This window comes from Anopheles marshallii, chromosome 2, assembly GCF_943734725.1.
Source record: "Anopheles marshallii chromosome 2, idAnoMarsDA_429_01, whole genome shotgun sequence".
Lineage (NCBI taxonomy): Eukaryota > Metazoa > Arthropoda > Insecta > Diptera > Culicidae > Anopheles > Anopheles marshallii.
In genome coordinates, this window is record NC_071326.1 from 787770 (window position 1) to 808609 (window position 20840).

Consider the following 20840-nt stretch of genomic DNA (forward strand, 5'->3'; position numbering starts at 1 on the left):
CTGTCAATTTGTAAGCAAAACTTCGTAGGGTAGCTGTGTGCGTGTTTGTTCCAATCAACACTCGTTTCTCTCTTTTCTTTCGGTGCCTGCTTTCTCTTTCAAACACACGGAAGAAACAAAAGCGAATCATGAAACAGTTGAAATGTTGCACTCCGGTGAAAAAAGTCACATAAACATACGTGAAACTTTTCATACCAGCTCCCAATGCGTGCTCATTTTTAAAAATAAGGAATAAATTCCTGTTCAAATCTAAATGTTGAATGTTCTCTTGTAGATTCCTGTTTGAATCATGAAAATCAAAACTCTGGCCGATCTTCCAAATTATTTCATCTCCACCGCCTAGCTTGCATAGTACCGATATTTTTTGTTACATACCATGTAACAAGCTACGAGCCACGTGTCCGCAATATTGCGGTTCGAGTGTAAAATACGTTTCTTTCTAAGTCACAAATATTAGCTTTTGAATTAGATCATCATGTGTTTTAGAAAAAAAAACCATTTTTGAACTCAGTTAGCTACACACATTAACATAACTCAAATAGTTTTATTATTTGCGTTTCTTATGAAATATTTTTGATTATATGAATACTAAAATACATATAAGTGTGTATCTAAATATCAATATTCCACGTTCTTCATGATATTCCAGAGGATTGGATATGATAAGTTTAAAACTTTATTATGATCTAAATCTGATGCTGATGCATTACAGGAATATGTTTTCATTACGGGAATATGTTTCTAACCATAGTTCAATTACCTAGCCTTGATCAGGATAATTCCACTATCGAATGCATTTATCGGAAAAGAAATATAATTTCTTATGTTGAAAATAACGTTTGCAATACAGCAATACAACTTTATAGAGAGGTTCGGATTGTTTGTTTTACTTAAAGAAAATGATTAGTGATTGCTTCTCTCTGGCTTCATCCCCAGAGAAGTCCATAAGGCAAAAGCCCAATATGGCGTCCTTAAAATTAATTGTGGTTTGATTGCATAATTGAAGAAATGCTGTGTTTTACTTCAGGAAAAATGTGACTACATGTAGTGGACGATCAATCAAACTTTGAATGCATGTTATTAAATATGATGGATGCTGCAATTTAACAATTTGTCTTCTTTTTTGGTATTTGTGTATATATTTGATTTTTGCTTGAAATTGAAACATTTTCCTTGCTCAAGCAGCTTCGTACTTTTATCAACTTCTGTCCAATGGTCATTACCACACGTCTAATAAAACCGTTTCAAAATCTTATTGTACTTTCTCTTATTGTGCAACTATCACAACAATTTGACAAAAAAGTGAAACTAATGTGCCAAATATAATAGACCATGTCTTTCGAGCCACTGGCAAAACATGAATTAGTAACTTGCAATGTTTGACGTACGACACATTGTAAATAACATTTCCACCTCAATCACTCACGCTTAGCAGGGATGTATGGTTACAGGACAATGGATGGGTGATAGGTTTAGAGCTGTGGAGTGTTTATTAGTTACTTCAGAGAGTGATATTACTTTATGCTCAATAAGTTTGACAATTCCATTCACTTTAGCCTGTTTTTTTTTTAATGCTACTACTATTATGTACAGTGCAAAACATCAACAGATTCCATGCAATTCCCTTGCGCACGTGTAGTACATTATGAAAATAAAACTGTTCCATGTATTGCCCATTCTACGACTTGAGAGCTCTACGTAGAACGAACGGCTTGAGGATTAGATTGATTTCCCCTTATGGTTTTTCCGTGTACCATAGGTAATGCCGAGTTGTTGGAAGCTGTATAACAGTGCGGAAACAAGCAGTAACAGATTATCTTGGATACGAAGAATTCCGACACATAGCATAAGTGTCTTACAATTTGAACCAATTTAGTTGGGTCGAGAGTAGGGCAGTTTCAGGAACGCCACACCATTTTGATATGTTAGCTAAGAGCGGGTTTACCTTTAAAACGTTCGTTTGTGTTGCGGACGATTCAAACAAGTTAAAACATATCGCTGGACAAGATTAACAAATCGTACCTGCGTTTCATTGCTTCCGTGAGCATACCCAAAATGATTGCATCTTTGTACACCGCTAATGATAAAGATAGTTACTTAACTTACCCAATTGGGTTTATTGCATTGTTAGGAAAAGTGTACTGATTATGTTCTGGACGGCGAGTTATTTGATATATCCATGGTTTTGATATGAATAGGTTTATACATAGCTGGTTAGTTTAGAAGCGATTATTCCGTAGTCATCTTTATCCCACCCGGTAACTTATTGTCTTACCTAGCTAGCATACGAAATCTCCATTCCATGGCATTGTTTGAACTCGAAAGTTGCATGCTACAGAACCATCTATACTGATACAGGCAAAGGAGTTTTCGACACCTCGTCAATCGAGAGCGAAGTAGACAATTCACCATTGAAAGCGTAATCCAGCGCTGTCGGTGCTGTGCTATCGATGCGATCGACGAAGCAACCTTCCTTGTAGGACATCTTGGTAAGGCTCGATGGACTGTCCTCGGGCATGCTGCCGATATGTACTATTTCTTCGTAGTTAGGGTTGGACACGGAAAGGATACCGTATTTGCCACCATCACCGTCCTTGAGGTTGCGGTACGTGCCCCGGCGAGACTTGTGAGTTTTAGGTGCTGAATAGAGCTTCAAAACTTTACAGTTACAAGACACTAGTAATGCTACCACGAGACCCTGTCAATGTTCATCCATGCAATAATTTTTAAACATAAAAAATATGTGAAATTGTTTTATATGTTAAGAATTTTAAGATGTAAAAATAATGCGGAAACTCACCTGTACTCCCTGAGCAATGCTGTATATCGACCAAAGCTCCATTACGTTCCAAATGGAAGCAATGGCACCAAGCGCTACAACAGACGATAACACGACCAAAATCTGAAACAAGGATCAAGCGTGGGTCGAGCATAAGTAAATTATTCTCTTATACATCATACATGGGTGGAAAACGAAATCTGAACAATTATCAAACACCCGTGCTCTTTCCAACACTCACCTTGAAAAATAATCCAATTTGCAAACCACGCTTTTTTATTAACTTGTTTTTAGCTCTGGAATCAACCTGAAGGGCGGCGGCAATTTTGATAGCTCCTTCTCCCTGACAGGCAAGATAAAAACCGGTAAAAAGTAACACAATCGCTGGCATTAGAAAGCCCCAGAAGTATGCCGATCCTTCCATTAGCCTAGTAAGAAAAGGGGAAGCGAAGCTAAAGGTAATCTCATCCATTGTGATGATTGTTTTCATAAGACTCACCAACAATGATTTTCACCATTCAGTTCTTGCACTATTTGTGCAATCACTTGTATGTGTGAGTAGCCGTTAAACTTGAGCTCGCGTTCCTTATACTTGAAGGCAGCTGCAACGCCGAGCATTATCAATGGATATCCCCAAGATACAAGACTGTGAGAATAATGAAAAAAAAAAAAGTTTATCGAAACAACACGATGAAACATTTAGCAATGGTTCACAAAGGGCAACATGCATCCGGCACTCACCTGTAGCTAACCAACGTTTTACCCATGGTTGATTCGCGATACGAGTGAAGATTGGTGTTGGTGCGAAACAATACGAGCGCATGATGACAGCAGCAACACAACCAACAGAGTGATGCCAACTTCATGAACAGTAACGCCAACGAAAGTGAGAGACATAGCTCGGAATCCTGAGATGAAAGTGCGAGGAAAAGATTATTAATGCCGTTAATTAATTAGTGTGACACTTTCTACTTGCTGTAGCTTTCGGTACTTCCGGTACTTATACGAAGTACAACCTACCTGTACTCCTCCTACACCTATAACAAAGATTAACTGGCTCATAAACAGTGAAGCTAGAAGGCTTAAAAGCGTTGTTCCTGCCAACGATTTTAAATCTGAAAATAAGCTAAAGACATCAAATGTCTGCATTATTTTCTCGAACAGTCAGACCTCAGGCTGTGGGCGCTGTGGTACGCGTAAATAAGATTCATCCCACGAAGCTCTTCGGGAATAAAGGTCATATATACGCTTATACGCTTTTCACTCACCACAACCTTTTTTTGTGATATGGTTTATACGCACTTATTCGCCTGTATCAAACCATAATGGACCCACATAGTAGACAATTGCTTGTTGTATTATTACACTTACCTGTACGTAATGAACGCAAATGCAAGCCCGACTAAGCTAACGGAGCTGCCGAGAACTACTCCTAAAGCAATTAGACCTCCCTGTGAGCCCCATGCTGTGCTTAACGATCCGTATGATATGTTTGCCGAGGGAGGAAATCCATGGATGTGTCCAGTGTACAACGTTTCCATTGTCTATCGCAAGAAGAAACAGTGTAGAATGTCAGTGTAGCTTTAACAAAGCTTTAATACGTCAATGCGCAACGTTGGAAGTGGAAAATACTTGGTAAATTATTTCAAATTGTGTGCTTTCCAGTGACAGCTTTGTTATAACATGTTTCGAAGCCAATACTTATGTTTTCCTGAACAATTTTAACTACAATGCCAAATATCTTGCAGAGATTATATACCGTAAGCCAAGTATCAAAGCAATGGAGACGCATGGTTGTAATAGATGTACAAGGCTAGATGGTTACATTCGGCAAATTACGACTCAAAAATACGACCCATCGGGATTTCAATCTCGATTAAAACCGGGTCGGGATATTTAGCAATAGGGAATGGTGAAAACCGTAAGACGGGTGTAGAACTAAATAGGAAAAACAAATCTGCAATTGGTCTACACTCATAGCAGAAAGTACATAAATAAAGTGATACGGTAGATTGTTTTGTACATTTGGCCGTTTACTGCTGTTCTGTTCCATGTAAGGCGTTAAGGTGTGCATTACAAACAACGTAAAAGGCCATGTAGGGTGTGGTTGATGGTTTCATATAAATGATTGTGTTTACTCGACCCAATGTCTCGATAACATTCCGCCCCTCGCCTCTTGGTCCTTCTATTCGTCCCCGTTGGGATCGTGCCGTCATATAATGCTTCTTACTAGACTTATTGTTATCGCATAGCACGATAGTCAATCCATGCTTTGGGTTCAAATAAACAACATAAAATGGACATTTCGAAAGTTTACAAAAGTATAATGTTTAGCCTGACTAATACCCAACATTCGGGGCGACCTGGTGGTGTATTGGTAGCGGGGCCGGTCTTCACACAACAGGACCGGTCCAAAATCCCTTTCGGACCAATCCTCCGTACGCAGGACTGACTATCCCGCTAAGGCTAAATAATGTCAAAGAAAGCTAGAAATGGCACACCCCATTGAGGTTGTTGTGCCGATATAGAAGAAAGAATGCCTAACATTTCTTCAAAAGGAAATGCCCATTTGTTAGATTACACTGAGAAAAACTCACTAAAATATAGAACAACTTTTGAGTCCCGTAAGTTTGCAAAGACAATTGAATTTTAAATGGTGTAGAAGCTGACCTTCACCATCGCGCATCGCATGTAGGAGGAGCGGTTTAAAGAACTCCTTAGGGTAGGTTTCTCCGTGCGCGGCGGTTGCTCTTTTTGTTCCTCGAACATGTTTGTTTTATCGCATACACACGTATACACGAGACACGTGTTGCTAGTAACAGGGGTTCCGTGTTTCATCTGGAGCACCGTGGGCGACCTCGAAACAAGATCGACATCCACTGTGAGCGATGAACACGAAGGGACGAAAAAAAAGGCGAAGAGTGTGAACCTACCACCCAGTCTGCCAACAATTACTGCATGGGTGAGATCACACCTAATGAGATCCGCGATGTAATTAAAAAATCTACAACTAATTGCAATTAGAAAAATCCAACTTTATCCTCGTATCAGCGTACTCGTGGCCGCTGCTTCAAACAGGCTCTCAGGTGAAAGGTTATAAACCTCGCACCAGCCTGCGATGCACGGGAAGCCGTAGAGTGTAATTGGAAAAACGTGTACCAGCTATTCCATCATTCGGCCGGACTACATCATGCATGAGTCCTCAGTTTGGGGCAAAAGGTGATCCTTCATAAACCATTCTGCTCCCCAAGCTATCCACCGTACGGCCATCCCGCTGGGACGGTTCCGGAGGGTTTCGAATACTGTTTTCGCACAATTAGCCATTTCCCGCAGCTAGGCTGGGCTTAATATTCCAGCAAATCACCATCCACCACAATAGCTCTGCTGGTGAAGCGATGCGTTGACGCACTGGGCTGTCTAAGGGCCAGAACTCAATATGTTTTTTTTTTGTGCTAAAAACCTTGCTGGGTAGATAGTCGCTATTTCGAAGGTCTTTCCTGCATAAGGTGATCCTTCAATTTGCATACGTATTAACGTCCCAAACCAGCACCGTAACCAAAAAGAAGAAAAAAAACTTGCGTCATATTTTGATTGACAGGTTTCTTCGCACAAATGTATCATTCTATGTATTGCTTGTGCTTTGTTCTATACACGTTTCTTCACTTACATCAGTATTTAATGTACCTATTGGCATGTATGAACACCGAAAGCGATTGTCTTCACAGAAAGCTCATAATAACTACACTACGTAGTGTACTGTTTAATCACACTTCACTAAACGCAATTGGAAGTTGTTAGTGGTGGTTCTTTTGTGAGACATTATTGAGGCGAGACAAAGAGAGAGAGTCCTTCACGCAACAATTACAATCAGCAGGCAACAATATTGGCACAATCCAAATTGCTCCTACCTCCCTACCCTGACCCTTAGTGCCTGTGAAATGAACTTGCTTTAAAAAGTAATTCGAATAATCCCCCAGAACGCCATTCGACCATGCTTAACAGTTCGTAATGCAAGTTTACGACTTGTTTTATTTATGTTGTAGGCAACAAATCAGTTAATTAAACATTCTTCGCTAGTCATTCCAACACGCACAAATACCAGCACAAAAACACATGTAATGCTACAAATCAATACGGCATTCCTAAGCCCGCGGTTCATCCGTTCTCGTTCGTTCGGTGGTTTGTTAAACATTTATTTCAGCAAACAATGAACATCACAAACACAGCATTTCAGTGCGCTTAGCGAACAGATGTTGACATGTTCTTAATCAAGAATTAATGTTAACACAACCTTTTTTGCGTGCCACCATATATTAACTGCCACACACACACACACGCGCGCACACACACGCATACACAAACTGAGAATAAAACACTAAAGCGAATATGATAGCGTGGAAGTGTGGAACAATCACTAGCCCGAGCGCAATTGTTTTCTCATCGTTCAATTATCAGTAGGCCGCTAATCCCAGTTACCTTTCGATCGCTTTGCGTTAAGCACGGAGCCGTTAATGCCAGCAAGGCACTAACTATGCTGAATTAGAGATTTTATGTGACAGAAACATTATTCAGTACGTCGCTGTACGTGTTTACTGGTGCAATGCGCATGTGCATGTTCCAACACCATAATCGTTCGATGTTTATATCTTGGCGGTTCTTGGCGGATATGCTGTACAATGTTCGTCGGAAAGCAAACCGGCGCAAGAACGGTTGCGGTGTATCACGTCTTGCAGTATTCAATGGAAGGAGTTTCTAATGAAATCGTTAATTGATCATAATCGTTTGCCGTTTTGAATTTGAAATGGAAGAAATGTTGGAGATTTATTGTCATCGTCAAATTAACATCTACATCCATTTAACTTCGGTCAATTTGTCGTCAATTGTAAAATTGACAAACACCTGAGGACTTTGTTTTTGCTCCGAAAATGAATATATTTCCCTTAAGCTTTTCATCCATTGTTTGTCATACATTCATACAAACGTGGTCATGCTTTTACATATCTCTTATAGCTGAATTTCAAAAAAGGGCTCTCCACAATTATCTTCATGAGCACGATTACAGTTCGTTACGTGGCGGTCGATTTTGCTCAACTCCTGAAGAGGGATGGTGTGCTTTCAATTTGCGCCAAAATGCAGCACGTTCTTCAAACAGTCCTGTTTCCAGCGCAACAATCGGTTCCCTCGTAGAGTCCAGACTACCAATTCGTAGATACTGTAAAGGAAATTGTTGTGCTGCAGGCCACTGCGGATAATCATTATCCGATTCTGGCGTTGGATTACCGGTACGAGCAAAGTTAACCCATAGCTTAGTAATGACGCGTCGTATCTCGAGCTCCTCATCGGTGGGAATGGCTGTGTGGAAGTTTGGAAGCTCTTTCGCGATGGGAAACATGTACTGAAGTTCCTCTGCGTGGCAAACACCTAGCAATATGCGATAAACACAGATATGAGTATTTTTCTCGGTCGCATGCAACTATTGGCAACTTACCGTAATATTTCTCTTTTCCTCCCTCGAATATTTCCGTGAAGCTGGCCGAAGCTTTTTGAGCGAAAAGATACACGTACGTAGGCCCTGGTTTTGATGAACGTCGTTCTTGTCCAAGCAAACGAATTCGCAGATATTCATCCATTCCGGCTAAAAACCAAGCATCCGAGTACAACTGTTGGGAGACGTAAAAAAAACCAGTTGTTAGGGAAAAGCTGATATGTAGGAAAACATGCACTAATAGATAATGACACTAACGTTCGTTAAATTTTTCTCGGTCGCCTCGACCAGCTTCTGGTGTTTGAAGTAGAAACTATTAATCTGCTCTGTAATTTGGCGCTGCCTTTCAGGCTCATGATGATCGTAGTACAACGAAATGGGTAGTGCTTGTTCCCAGCGGTCATTCAAACTCTGTCGAAGTTCCGGCATGTTTATTAAGGCTAAAACGAAACGGAGGAACCGATTGCATTATATCTTGCCAGCCCAAAGCTCTTCGCAAACTTACAAGCACTTTTCAAAGCTCCCTCATCTAGTGTCAGTCCAGTCATCCAAGGAATTCCGATAGCATGGGGCTCATACTCTACTCTTGGATGTTTCGTTATGAAAGCTCCCGGTAGGTCGGGTTCCACAACTGGCGGAAATGGGATCATGGGATCGGTATCCCAAACCTGCGAAATATTATTCAAATAGCGCTTTCGTAAGAGGAATAAACTCGAACAGCATATTCTGGGTGACACTTACGAAAAAGTCATAGAATTTCCTTGTAACTTCATCCCCAGAAACGCCTCGAAGGCAGTCGAGCATTTCCTTGAAACGTCCGTCGGTGCCCTGTGGACAGTTCAGCATTTCTCCCAACTGTATCGATCGTGCCCGCGCAACTCCTGGATGTGCTGGTTGTGCCCAGGCATCCAAGTTCACTCCTGATTGAGAAATCACTCGCTGAAACAGTCCCCGAGATAGTGGTGACATCATGTGATATGTTCCACTTGCACCACCGGCACTTTCTCCAAACACCGTAACTGCGTGCGGATCACCGCCGAAAGATGCTATATTCTCACGGATCCATCGGAGCACTAAGCTTTGGTCCTTTAGCCCATTATTTCCCGGACAGTCCGCTTGTTCGGTGCTGAGGAAACCAAGCGGCCCTAGTCGAAAGTTAGCGCCGATGTAGATCACGTCGTGCTCGAGTAAGAAATCAGGCCCATAAAACGCACGGGTACCAGAGCCACATTGCCAGCCACCACCGTGGAAGAACACCATTACTGGGTACGGCGTTGGATTCGTTGCATTGTGTCGTAACAATGGCGATCGTGGACGATCAGGCACATATACGTTTAGCTGTAGGCAGTCTTCCACACCGGAAATGGATTCGTCTCGTCTGTACGGATCACGTTGTGTGCACAGGGGTGCATCAGTAGTGGCTAGTCGATCACCCACCCATGGTCCAAAGGGCACTGGGGCCTAAAAAAGAAGTGTGAATAAGTGTAATTAATAATAAAAATACAATCATTTGTTATGAAATAACAAATTCTGAATGATTAAAGCAGGATCTTTATAGCTGGAAACTGACTTTTATTTGATGATGGTGATGATCAAAGATTCTTCTTCTATATCGGCACAACAACCTTCACAACAACAATCGGAACGCTCAGAACACGTGGACACTGGGCGCCTCCATAATGAAGTCGATAACGAATCGCCAGCAGCGAACTTTCGATCAAATCACTAAGATGGCAAAAATGTCCCGAGCGTCCCTTATAAAGCAACAAATTTTAAATGATAAATAAAACTATTGCATTTGTAGTGCGATTTACGACTGCAGTGTAGTTGTAAAGTTATTAATAGCGCCAATTGGAGGTCAGTTTCTTATGTTCCAAGATTTCATGCTTTGGCTCTACGTTTTGTATCACCGTAGGTCGTGGATCAAGCATGATCAAAACCGGTTACAAACATCAACAAAAAAAACCCGAAAACATGACATGCAATAGCCTGCTTGAACAAACCGAAACAGCAAAAGAGTGAGCAAGAGAGAGAAGTGTTTGGGGTCTCAATAGAAAAATCTCAAAGTTTCTAGAAGCAAAACAACCAACGAACCAGTAATGCAGAACCCAATAACCGGTTGGGGTTGAAATTTCGACTGAACCATGTCCTCCACAAGCTTGACCAATTATTCATCTGCAAGTGATTAATGCAACGGATAGCTGAGGGTTTTTTAAAGATAGAAAGCCAACACTGAACAGAAGAAGATGCGATGGTGGAACGTCTTGTAGAAGATTTAGAAGAAAAAAGTATTTCAATATTTGGCGTAGGACATACAATATGATACAAAAATTAACTAAACTGAACAAACCAAGAACTACTTTACAGCAGAGCGCAGATCATTTATTGTACGGATCTAGTTTGAATAATTTATTCATTTAATTCTCTATTTAAATAATCACCTTAAACCTCAGCTCATTGACGGGTGGCTTTGCAAATGGTACTCCAAGAAAAGCGAGAATGCCTTGACCGCTAAACGTGGTTAAATATCTACCAGTCAGTGTGCCACCGTGAGGTAGAGTGACTTTTAATTTATCTGACGTGCGTCCTGTTGCTGTGGCGGAAATTAATATCACGATGAATGCAACCAGTCCAACATGCACCGTCCTCCATCTGTGTGTCTGGAATATTGGTCTCATTTTTTCACACAACTAAACTTGTTATACCACGTTAAAACAAACACGATCACAAAAATGCTTTGTTTTTTGGAATCAATCCAATAACTTCCTCTATTATTAATTCACATTACACGTCTAAGTTATTGCACAACTATTACACTGTTTGCATTTTCCTTCGGTCACGAATGATGTACTTAAGTAACGCGAGTGTTGTAATGATCGCCACACAAAACAAGAACCAAATACAGCTCAATGATCTACATCTATCTGTTACGCACTGGCACTCATAACTGACTGAGATCGTTCAAAGCCAGACTTCAACGCTTTATACGGATCACTCTAACACCAGTCAAACATGTTCAGCAAACGTGTGTAGGACTTTAAAAACTAGTTTTTGGTAGATGCGTTTGCAACACGGTAAGCAACGGTTAAGCGCCGGAGAAATATTATCTTCTTAATTATCTTTTTGACCACTCCAGAATCTAATGTTACACATCGACTGATGAGAGACTTCGTGTATCAACAAACAGTGCTTACAGGAAATGTAGTGTTTGCAGAAAAAAATCTGCAAAATCTTTAATGGAACGTTTACGATTTGTTTGAGAATATACATTGAAGCAATATTTGGATTAAACAACGATTGTTTTTAATTTGCTACTGAAATTTAACCGAGTTGCAGATCGTTTTGTAATTCTGTGTTCACCGAGCACAACCGGTTTCACCGAAGTAATTTACAGCAGCGTGACCTTGTGGAGCTAGAATTTGTTATGCGTGTCTGTCTGTTATTGCAGCATCATTGAAATCCCTAATTGCTGAAAATACGTCACTGTTCTTTACCACGACGCGCATGGGATCGATCTCGTCGGAATGAGTTCAAATCAAGTTCTTAAAACTCAATTTTTTGCTCAACTACCACCTACACTCATTGTACGGTTGGTCTCTATTGCTCAATAATGCAACATTGCTGTGCACTGCTTACCAGACATTCTTGCATTAACTTTTGCTCAGTTCTTTTTCGTCGAACGGTTAGTGACGATATTGTGGATGGATGATAATTTTTACATTACAATGTAATTTGTGTAAAATGTTCAGTTACCAGGCGCTTCTTCAAACACAAGCCAATAACTCAAACCTGTTTCTGCATTTACGATGCTTCCTTCCTTCCTATGAATTCAGGCAATAAATATCACACAAGGAAGTTATTTCAAATTGTACTTATATGTCGATTGTAATCGATTTTGTAATTGTAATTTATTTTTATTTAAAATTAGTACTACAGCACGAATTTAATGTACGGACGATTGTAGTTCAATAGTTTGTCACTAGCAACATTCGCAAATACAGAACAACTCGATCCTCGTGTGAATTAACATAGCACAAAGCGTGGGATAATCACGTATTGATCGTATTGGTTGTTACCAAGAGTGCAATAAAACCAAACCAAACGTACCGGCAACGCAGTGATATAGGCCATCTGATCTTCACACGACTGGTGCCGACTGGCAATCGACAGGTGTAGTATAACGCTCCGTAACGCTTATTTTCGGTGCGCTCGTTGATGGCCTTCCTACGCACACATACACGATGGCTGTGTGCGTGTATAAACGAAAAGTAAAAAAATATCTTCCTTCACACTACGGCGTTATATTTTCTTCTGTACCAGAATTTATTCCTAATTTTTTAGTGCCCACAAACAGACAATTAACTGACCATTACGAAGCAGCTGTGGCCGGGGCTGAATTGCCGCTGACGTTAGATTTGACAATTTCAGTGCGCAAATCAGACGTAAGACGTTTGTCAAAAAGTTGATTCGTCTTCATGAATCGTCTCGTGAAAATAATAAACACGAAAACAATCAATTTGCTACAGATCAGCAACGAATTTGGAATTGCACTCGTGTACGAAAGGAAAATCGTACGCAGCATCGCACCCGCCGTGTCCGTGAGCTGCTGGCGAAAAGGCGCAAAGCGGAGCTGTGAAAATCGCTGTGCAAGGTGAAGCGGTAATACGAAGAGGTTTGCTACTTTACACTGTGTTATGTGTGGTGTGGTTGGTGCAGCAAGAAGGTGTGGCTTAGGGGGGATGTACGGTTTGGCAAAATAATGTAACGCTATTCAGGTTTGCCATTGAACGGAAAACGCAACCTTAGTTCTTGTGTTGTGTGCTCTGTTGTATCTTAATCGTCCCTAAGTAGAGCCAGAGCAAGAGTACACCGGAATCCACGACATAAAGGTGTGCAGGTAGCATTTATCAGTGTTCATAGTGCAAGAGGCAAAGATGCGGATGTACAAAAATAATTATTGACAATGGCGGTGTGAAACACATCTCAATAGATGCGATGATAAACGTTTCGTAGCAGTATGTTGTTTTTTTGTCAAGCGAATCGTGTTAAAATCAGAAAAAGTCGCCACATTTGCTCGGGCGTTCTGCGATGCATGTTCATTGATGAGGTCTGTAGTGCCATTGCATCGGACTCCAGATTTGGTGTGTGTGTGTATGTGTGCGCGCGTGTGTTTTTCATTTAGAACGGTAATGTTGTAATGAATAGATGCGACTGCATGACCAAGGGCACCTGGTTTTATGTGTGGCCCAAAGCATACCAATAAGTTATGAAATATTTGATGAACAAAACATGTTCGTTTTGGTATCTTTCACCTATTTTAGTAACGTTTTTTTTAAGTCTTGATATTAATCCTTCGTGGACCGTGTAGTACAGACAAGAAGTTGGAGTAAAATAATAAAAATATGCCAAAAATGTATCTCCGGGAATAAAACCAATGAGTCACACATGGTTATCAACTAAACCATCCTTTGTGGCCAAGTTTCTTCATATAATGTTAGTTTGTAGAGGGACTTATTCAAATTTCCATATCTCTTACAGCACCGGAAGCATACAACACCATCGGCAATGGAGGAAAGACGAGTTGCTGATTATTTTGTGGTAGCTGGAATGCCCGAACAGCCGAAGCTGCTGAAAGAGAACATATTCAATGACTCATCGCATCTACGATCGACAAACAGCATAGATCCGATTACAGACATTGGAGTATATTTTCCTTCGCTGGGTGAGAAAATTCCTGCCGATTACGAAATTCTCGAAAACACTCCGACGGGTTTGTTGGCAGACTTGAATTATGGATCGGTACGAACAACGGGCTGTTTCATCTACTACCGACGTGGCAAGGATAAACCTCCGTTGGTCGATATAGGCGTAATGTACGAAGGCGCGGAACGGATCATGTCTGATGCAGAGATCGTGCTTAGCACACCCGGCGATCGTTTGGCGAATGTGAACAATTCTTCCGCCAAAACGTTTCTAACGTTTCGACGGGCGACCAACGAAATGCCTTGCAATGAACTGGTCGTAACGGATCTGTGTGTCGTGATACCTTCGAAGGGAGAGAAACCGCCACACGCGTTCTGCATGATCCATAAAACGCTGAACAAGGGTCTCATGGGAAGCGACGTGTACTTGTGCTACAAAAAATCAATGAACCGTCCGATATTGATCAGTTACGAGCCGGAAATTTTACACCGGTATCCAACGCATGATCATAACGATTTTCCGCTTACGTTATGCCCAAGTGTTCCGCTGTTTTGTCTACCCATGGGGACAACGCTGGAAGCTTGGCCACATGTACCAGGAGGAGACGGAAAGGTAATTTATTACATTTCGCGCGTTTTTACGAGCTTATTACACAACACACACTACAATGATTTTTAGATAAAAAGGAAACCAATACAGCCAATCTTTAGTACGTTCGTACTGACCGTTAACGATGGTACATATAAGGTATACGGTTCAGCTTTAACATTCTACGAAGATTTTTGGTAAGATTCGTATCATTTTTGTACAGTAATTGAAATCCATAAATGCTGTATGAGTTTTGTTTTGCTTTTTTTTAGTGAAAATAACTTGAATGAACAGCAGCGCGCATTGTTAGATTGGACTGGAGATTCGCATAAAACGCATTCCTTGCATGTGAACAAATCGATCTGCATATTGTCTCGATGGCCCTTTGGAGATACGTTTGAGAAATGGCTACAGTTCCTGCATGTAAGCATCCACAATAACTGCCGTGTCACGTAAATGTGCATTTAAAGAATATGTCTTGTTTTAGAAATTATCCACACTCAACGAAAAGCTTCCCGTACCTATCGAGCGCTACATAACTCATCTGCTTGATGAGGTACCGTTCCCGTCACCAAGCATTTTGCTGCAACTGTCTACGCTCAGCAATACCCGAATTCTGTTAACGCTGCCAGAAGATTCGCCTCTACCCCGTAGCGGTGCTGGCTTTCGTCAGCTGCTGTCCAATTTGGGTCCGGAAAACTGCCTGCATGTACTGTTGCTGGTGTTAACCGAACAAAAGCTGCTCATACACTCTCTCCGACCGGCGACACTGACGGCAGTCGCCGAAGCCGTATCTTCGTTCCTGTTCCCCTTCAAATGGCAATGCCCCTATATACCGCTCTGTCCGCTCGGCTTAGCCGAGGTACTGCACGCTCCATTACCGTACCTGATAGGAGTGGATTCCCGGTTTTTCGATCTTTACGAACCGCCCAGCGATGTAACGTGCGTCGATCTCGATACGAACAACATCAGTTTGTGCGAGTCGCAGAAACATCTCACCACAAAACTGCTGCCCAAACGAGCGGCGCGCGTTTTACGCCAAACTCTTCGCAATTTGGAGGAGTTGAGCCAAACGCAAGGTTGTGATTCGAACAACAGCTTGGATCGGGATTTAAAGAAGCGCAAGCGCGAACAAAACCTAGAGCAACGCATACAGGAAGCGTTCCTACAGTTTATGGCATGCATGTTGAAGGGTTACCGGGATTATTTGGTTCCGATTTCAAAGGCGCCCACCATCGGTGCGACCGATCCTAGTGCGTTGTTTCGCATGGACGCTTTCCTACGGTCGCGGGATAAAGCGCATCACAAATTTTTCCAGCTACTAATGAAAACGCAAATGTTTATCCGATTCATCGAGGAACGTTCGTTCGTATCGGACAGCGATCATAATTTAGCATTTTTTGACGAATGTGCCGAAAAGGTTAGCGCGTACGAGGACACACCGACCGAGATCAAGCTCATCGAATGGGATTCAGGACAGAGCAGCGAGCGCACGAAATTTATTCTACCGCCCGAATGTCAACCTGGCCTGCCGGATCAACTGTATGCGTACGATTCATTCTCCCTCAATGCAATGCTGCTGAAGGAAACTCGCCGAAGCGTGCTTGATAATGTGCTGCAACATCACAACAGCCTGGCGCCCGGTTCACCCATGGCCCGCCGTACAAAGCATGAGATTAAAACAGCGCAAAAGCTAGCCCGTAAACACCAGGGGAATCCGGAGCTGTGGGCCAAACATTTGCTTGCTACCTGCTACTCCATATACTTCATCGTTTTGCCGAGCTTAATATCGGAAAACACAGGTCGGGAACATGGCGTGCTGAAAGCGGCATACGATTTGCTTAGCAAGGCATGCAAACTTAAGGTACCGTGCGATGAGGTGTGCTATCGCATTATGATGCAGCTGTGCGGTTTGCACAATCTTCCTGTGTTGGCCGTTCGGTTGCATTACCTGATGAAGCGATCGGGCATTCAACCTAACGCGCTAACGTATGGCGTTTACAATCGGTGCGTGCTGGAAGCAGAATGGCCATCAGATTCTATCCTATCGTCGCAAATGCGTTGGCACCGGCTGCGGAACATTGTGATCGGTGCGGCTCATTTTAAACGAGCTGGTAAAAAATTTGCCGATCGTCGGCGGAGATCGTTGTCGCACGAAAGTAACTTGGTAGGAGGAGCGCTAGAGTTGGTAGATGGTACATCGCGAACGAGTTTAGACTCGGGATATTCGCAGGCGGAACAACAGAACACCAACGTTACGATGGACTTTAGCGCCTTCGACAAGCTTCGGGGACGAGTGGGTGCAATTGTGCGGCAAACTACAAATACCGCCCATCAAGAATCCTCGGACGTACTATCGAGTGCCGGATTGTTGATTAGTGGCGAAGCGAGTCATCACCTGAAACTGCAGACGAATGCTGGTACCGTCAATGCTGGAGGGAAAGACGCAAAAGCTGGATATAAAAAGTCACCTCCTACCAATAGCTGCGATATAAGTCCACGGATGCTTGCGAGAGCGGATAGCTTTGCAGGCGATTCGAAATTTATTGACAAACTTCAACGCCAAAATAAGGGCGATGGGATGAAAGCGAAGCGGGCGCTAGATTTTCACAACCGAAGGGAGGCGAGCATTCATTCCGAATCGGAAGAAACGAAGGAATCTAACGCAAAGGGTAGCCCTACAAAGTAAGTACTGGCGAAAGTGGGGTTTTCCTATAAGTTTGAGAGAAATGCAAATTTTGATCGTATATTACAGAATATCACCTCGCACACTGGTAACGCAGGACGATCCGTTGGGAGCGCTTAACGACATGACGGAAGAGTTAACAATTCAGCAGCGCGATACCGTCGAGAAACCATCCGAACAAACCGAAACGAGTAACAACAATACTATATACACCGACCAACCGATTCTGTTCAAGGGTCAACGTTCAGCGACATTCGATGATTCGACACAGCTCAGCAAGAGTATGCAACGGTCCGAAACGATGCCCATGACAAGTACAGTTACGTCGGGATTTGGAAGTTTGGGGTCAACGTTAAAGTTTAATTTTGGGTAAGTGAAAGAAGCGCACACAAAAGGCGGTAGACGTATGTCTGTCTTTTTGGTACATTATTCAAAAACTTAACACGCTTGTAGACCGTTTCTATTGTATGATGTTTTTCCCCCCTTTTCGATGTTCTGTGGCATGAAAACGTGAATTGGCGACAATTCCATTACTTTATGTTTAACTTGCACGTATATCGTAGTATTAGCAATGTGTTTTTTTTTTCTGTTTCGTTTCCTCCAAATACCCCAACGTTCCGTTCCGTTGTAGCCGTTATTCACCTGCACGCATGTCCATGAAAAAAGACTTGAAATCACTGTCCACAAACATGATAGAGAACATTTCTAACATAAGGTAAGTTTTTTTAGAATAAAACTATAATTATTATGTTATGTTATTTGTTGTTTGGTCTTGAAAATTGATAAAAAAGTTAGATATTAAATAACGGATACGGGGGTTTCGAGTTCAAATGGACTGTAAGTGGACAGAATTTCCGATTAATCTCGGCACATTCAAGTTGAATAATTGTCAGTTGAACTCGAAACCCCTGTAATGGAAACGATACGTGCAAAATAGTGGGATAACGATAAACTGTTTCTTTACAGTCCGAGCCTTACTGGGAAAAAATCAAACGAGATTCTACAGAGTGGATTAAGCAGCATTAAGAATGCTGCCAATTCCGTAGCCAAGAAGCTGGATGATATTAAGGAAGCGATTTCGGCCAATTCAACACCGGTAAAAACAGGCAGTGGTTTGAACGGTAGCCTGGAACGTGACGGCCATGGTTCGGAAAACGATCTTCTGCATCATGACGATCCGGCAGCGGCCACAAATGGCAACCGTTCGCGACGCGTATCGAGCGAATTCGATCTGTGGGGTCGGTTTAGCGATTCGCGTAAATCTAGCTACAATAACTTGGTTCCTTTAGGTGAAAATGCTACATCGACAAGCAGTTTGAATGCATATCCAACGTTGCCAGACAACATTTATGCCACAGTCGCGGAGGTAGAGAACCGATAAACGTTAACATAACTACAAACCACTAACCCTATACTACTGAACCTCTTCCAGATATCGGAGGCTAGTGGTGCAGATTTTGTTATCGAAATAACTTCTTGCTCACAATGCCATAACTGCTCGGTACTGCTTTACGACGAAGATGTTATGGCAGGTTGGTCGGCGGAAGATTCCAACCTGAACACCACGTGCAATGCATGTGGCAAAGTGACAGTGCCATTCCTGAATGTGCAAATTATAGCCGAAGGCGAAAATATGCAACGAGATGCCCAGCGTCGATCTTCGAAGCATCAACATGACATGATCAGTGTGCCATATTTAAATCCGCTCGTGCTACGCAAAGAGTTGGAAAACATTCTCGGCGAGGAGGGCGATTTGGCTCTTACGAAGGCAAAGTTTGTTGAAGAGCATCCCATTATCTACTGGAATTTGGTGTGGTTTATGGAGCGGATAGATGTTAACACGCATCTTTCTAACCTTGCCTTACCGAAGCAGGTAAGTAGCGGTAGATATGATATTTTTATTTGAATGATGCAACTTTAACGTTCCTATACTTTCTCATCCTGTCTACCAGGAGGATGATAATCCGGACCCGTTGAGTAATGTGAAAACCATTAATGTTCACTGTTTGTGGGATAATCCCCGGCTGCATTCTGAAGCGGGACCGGCGATGTATATGCTATGGCGACAGAATCAACCAGATAGTACATTATTAAAAGCTTTGCTTACTGATCAAACATCGATCAATCGAACGTAAGTGTCTGATATTGGTAATTCACTGTGTAGCAAACGAAACGTTTTTAACGATGAATTTCTTACTTGTAGTGTGATGCAGCAAATAATTGCTTCGATACGATGCAACGATTTACTAACACCCATTAAGCGGTTAGCAAACGAGAGACAAAAGCTGAAACATCGTGGCGTTGATCGGACGCACTCGATCTACCGGGATATGCTGTTCCTAGCTTTTATCGAGATAGGTCCTGCTAACATCGATCTCATTTCGTTCCATCGGGAGTATGCGGCTATATTCGAGAAATTCGCAGCCGAGAAGGAAAGCAGTACGAGTTACCGCAGTCAGGACCTTCCGCCATCGCCTACGGCCATATTTTGTCGTGCTTACTTTAAACCACTACTTCTGCCCTGACCTTCAACGTTAGCAACCCAATATTGGTTGATGTCACATCATTGGTTACACTAACGTACAGGCACGATGAAACTGTTCGCGCGTAAAAAAACAGTGCCGATGGTTGAAAGTAAACTAACTGGTTAAAAGCTTTAGGGGTTGAAAATACAACTTACTATAAATGCTTGACTACTGATTGAACTTAAAGCAAAGGAGGTTATTGGTAGGACTTAACAAGTAAGAAAGGTTAAGTTTCTCGAAGAGGTCATACACATCAACATACTTTCGATAAATAACGCTGACGCCGGTCTGAATTTATGTAGCCTAGGAATAGTTTTTTTTTTGTTGTTGTTGTGACAATTTTTATTTGCATAAAGTTCTGAAGGTAGATTCAATCAAGCGCAGAAAACTCTACGTACGTGCAGGATTAGTCGTTAGGTCCTCTACTCGTGTTGTTTAATGCGTTGTCACGCGAGTAGTCTGGCGTGGAATAATGGACCGGAAAAAAGATCCCTCGAGTTCTACCATACATCACAAATACTTCTGTACTTATAATTAGGCGCTTTATAACGGTTGATGGTTAGTTATGTTAAAGGAATCATTACGTTTTCTTATCAATTATTTTGATATTTCGGATCATTCAGATTTTCGTCGCACTTATTATCGTGACAGAATTTTGTAACTTTTGTTTATGCTATAAGATAGAGTATGCGCTTTATAACATCACGAAACAGTATTGGAAACATTTAACGAAAACAACAAATAAAAGCTTAGCTTAACATTGAAAGAAGCATTAGCTTTAAAGCGACTATTGCAATAATACTCGTGACGAAAACAAGCAAAAATAAAACAAATATGTGCCTTCAATTTCAACTATACACCCACACAATTGATAAGAAACAATAGTAAATGTCTCTTGATTCAGAAGGAAGAATTGTGCATGCATGTGGTTTAGTATCGTTTTAGTTTCCATAAACACGTAAAACAACTCTTTTACCCCGGGATAGAGAATAATAAATAGATGTATTTTGTTCAAAAGTGTTGGTTTTCCATATGCGTGTTATACTTAATTGTTCATCTTTATTCGGAATAGAA

The 20840-nt window shown here is 41.8% G+C and overlaps 3 protein-coding genes across 4 annotated transcripts; 1 reads left to right on the plus strand and 2 right to left on the minus strand.

The window, feature by feature from the left end:
• Positions 1 to 2344: 2344 nt before the first annotated feature.
• On the minus strand, positions 2345 to 4320 carry LOC128708139 (adhesion G protein-coupled receptor L1-like). The gene is made up of 7 exons (XM_053803099.1): positions 4151 to 4320; positions 3800 to 3905; positions 3521 to 3687; positions 3279 to 3425; positions 3021 to 3207; positions 2801 to 2902; positions 2345 to 2698 (listed from the first exon to the last, which is right to left on the minus strand). Exons 1-7 carry the CDS (start codon positions 4318 to 4320, stop codon positions 2345 to 2347), a joined length of 1233 nt encoding a protein of 410 aa, XP_053659074.1.
• A 3515-nt stretch (positions 4321 to 7835) lies between these two features.
• LOC128708444 (juvenile hormone esterase) lies at positions 7836 to 10942 on the minus strand. The gene is made up of 6 exons (XM_053803422.1): positions 10706 to 10942; positions 9006 to 9725; positions 8770 to 8932; positions 8523 to 8704; positions 8268 to 8439; positions 7836 to 8200 (listed from the first exon to the last, which is right to left on the minus strand). The coding sequence occupies exons 1-6, from the start codon at positions 10940 to 10942 to the stop codon at positions 7836 to 7838; spliced, it is 1839 nt and encodes a 612-aa protein (XP_053659397.1).
• A 2887-nt stretch (positions 10943 to 13829) lies between these two features.
• On the plus strand, positions 13830 to 19766 carry LOC128715580 (DENN domain-containing protein Crag). Of its 2 annotated transcripts, XM_053810490.1 has the most exons (10): positions 13830 to 14579; positions 14646 to 14752; positions 14828 to 14978; positions 15043 to 17240; positions 17311 to 17610; positions 17873 to 17956; positions 18208 to 18607; positions 18674 to 19114; positions 19194 to 19372; positions 19445 to 19766. In XM_053810490.1, the coding sequence occupies exons 1-10, from the start codon at positions 13830 to 13832 to the stop codon at positions 19764 to 19766; spliced, it is 4932 nt and encodes a 1643-aa protein (XP_053666465.1). The 2 variants fall into 2 exon arrangements, with proteins under 2 accessions (XP_053666465.1, XP_053666473.1); XM_053810498.1 differs by lacking the exon at positions 17873 to 17956.
• The last annotated feature ends 1074 nt before the right edge of the window (positions 19767 to 20840 follow it).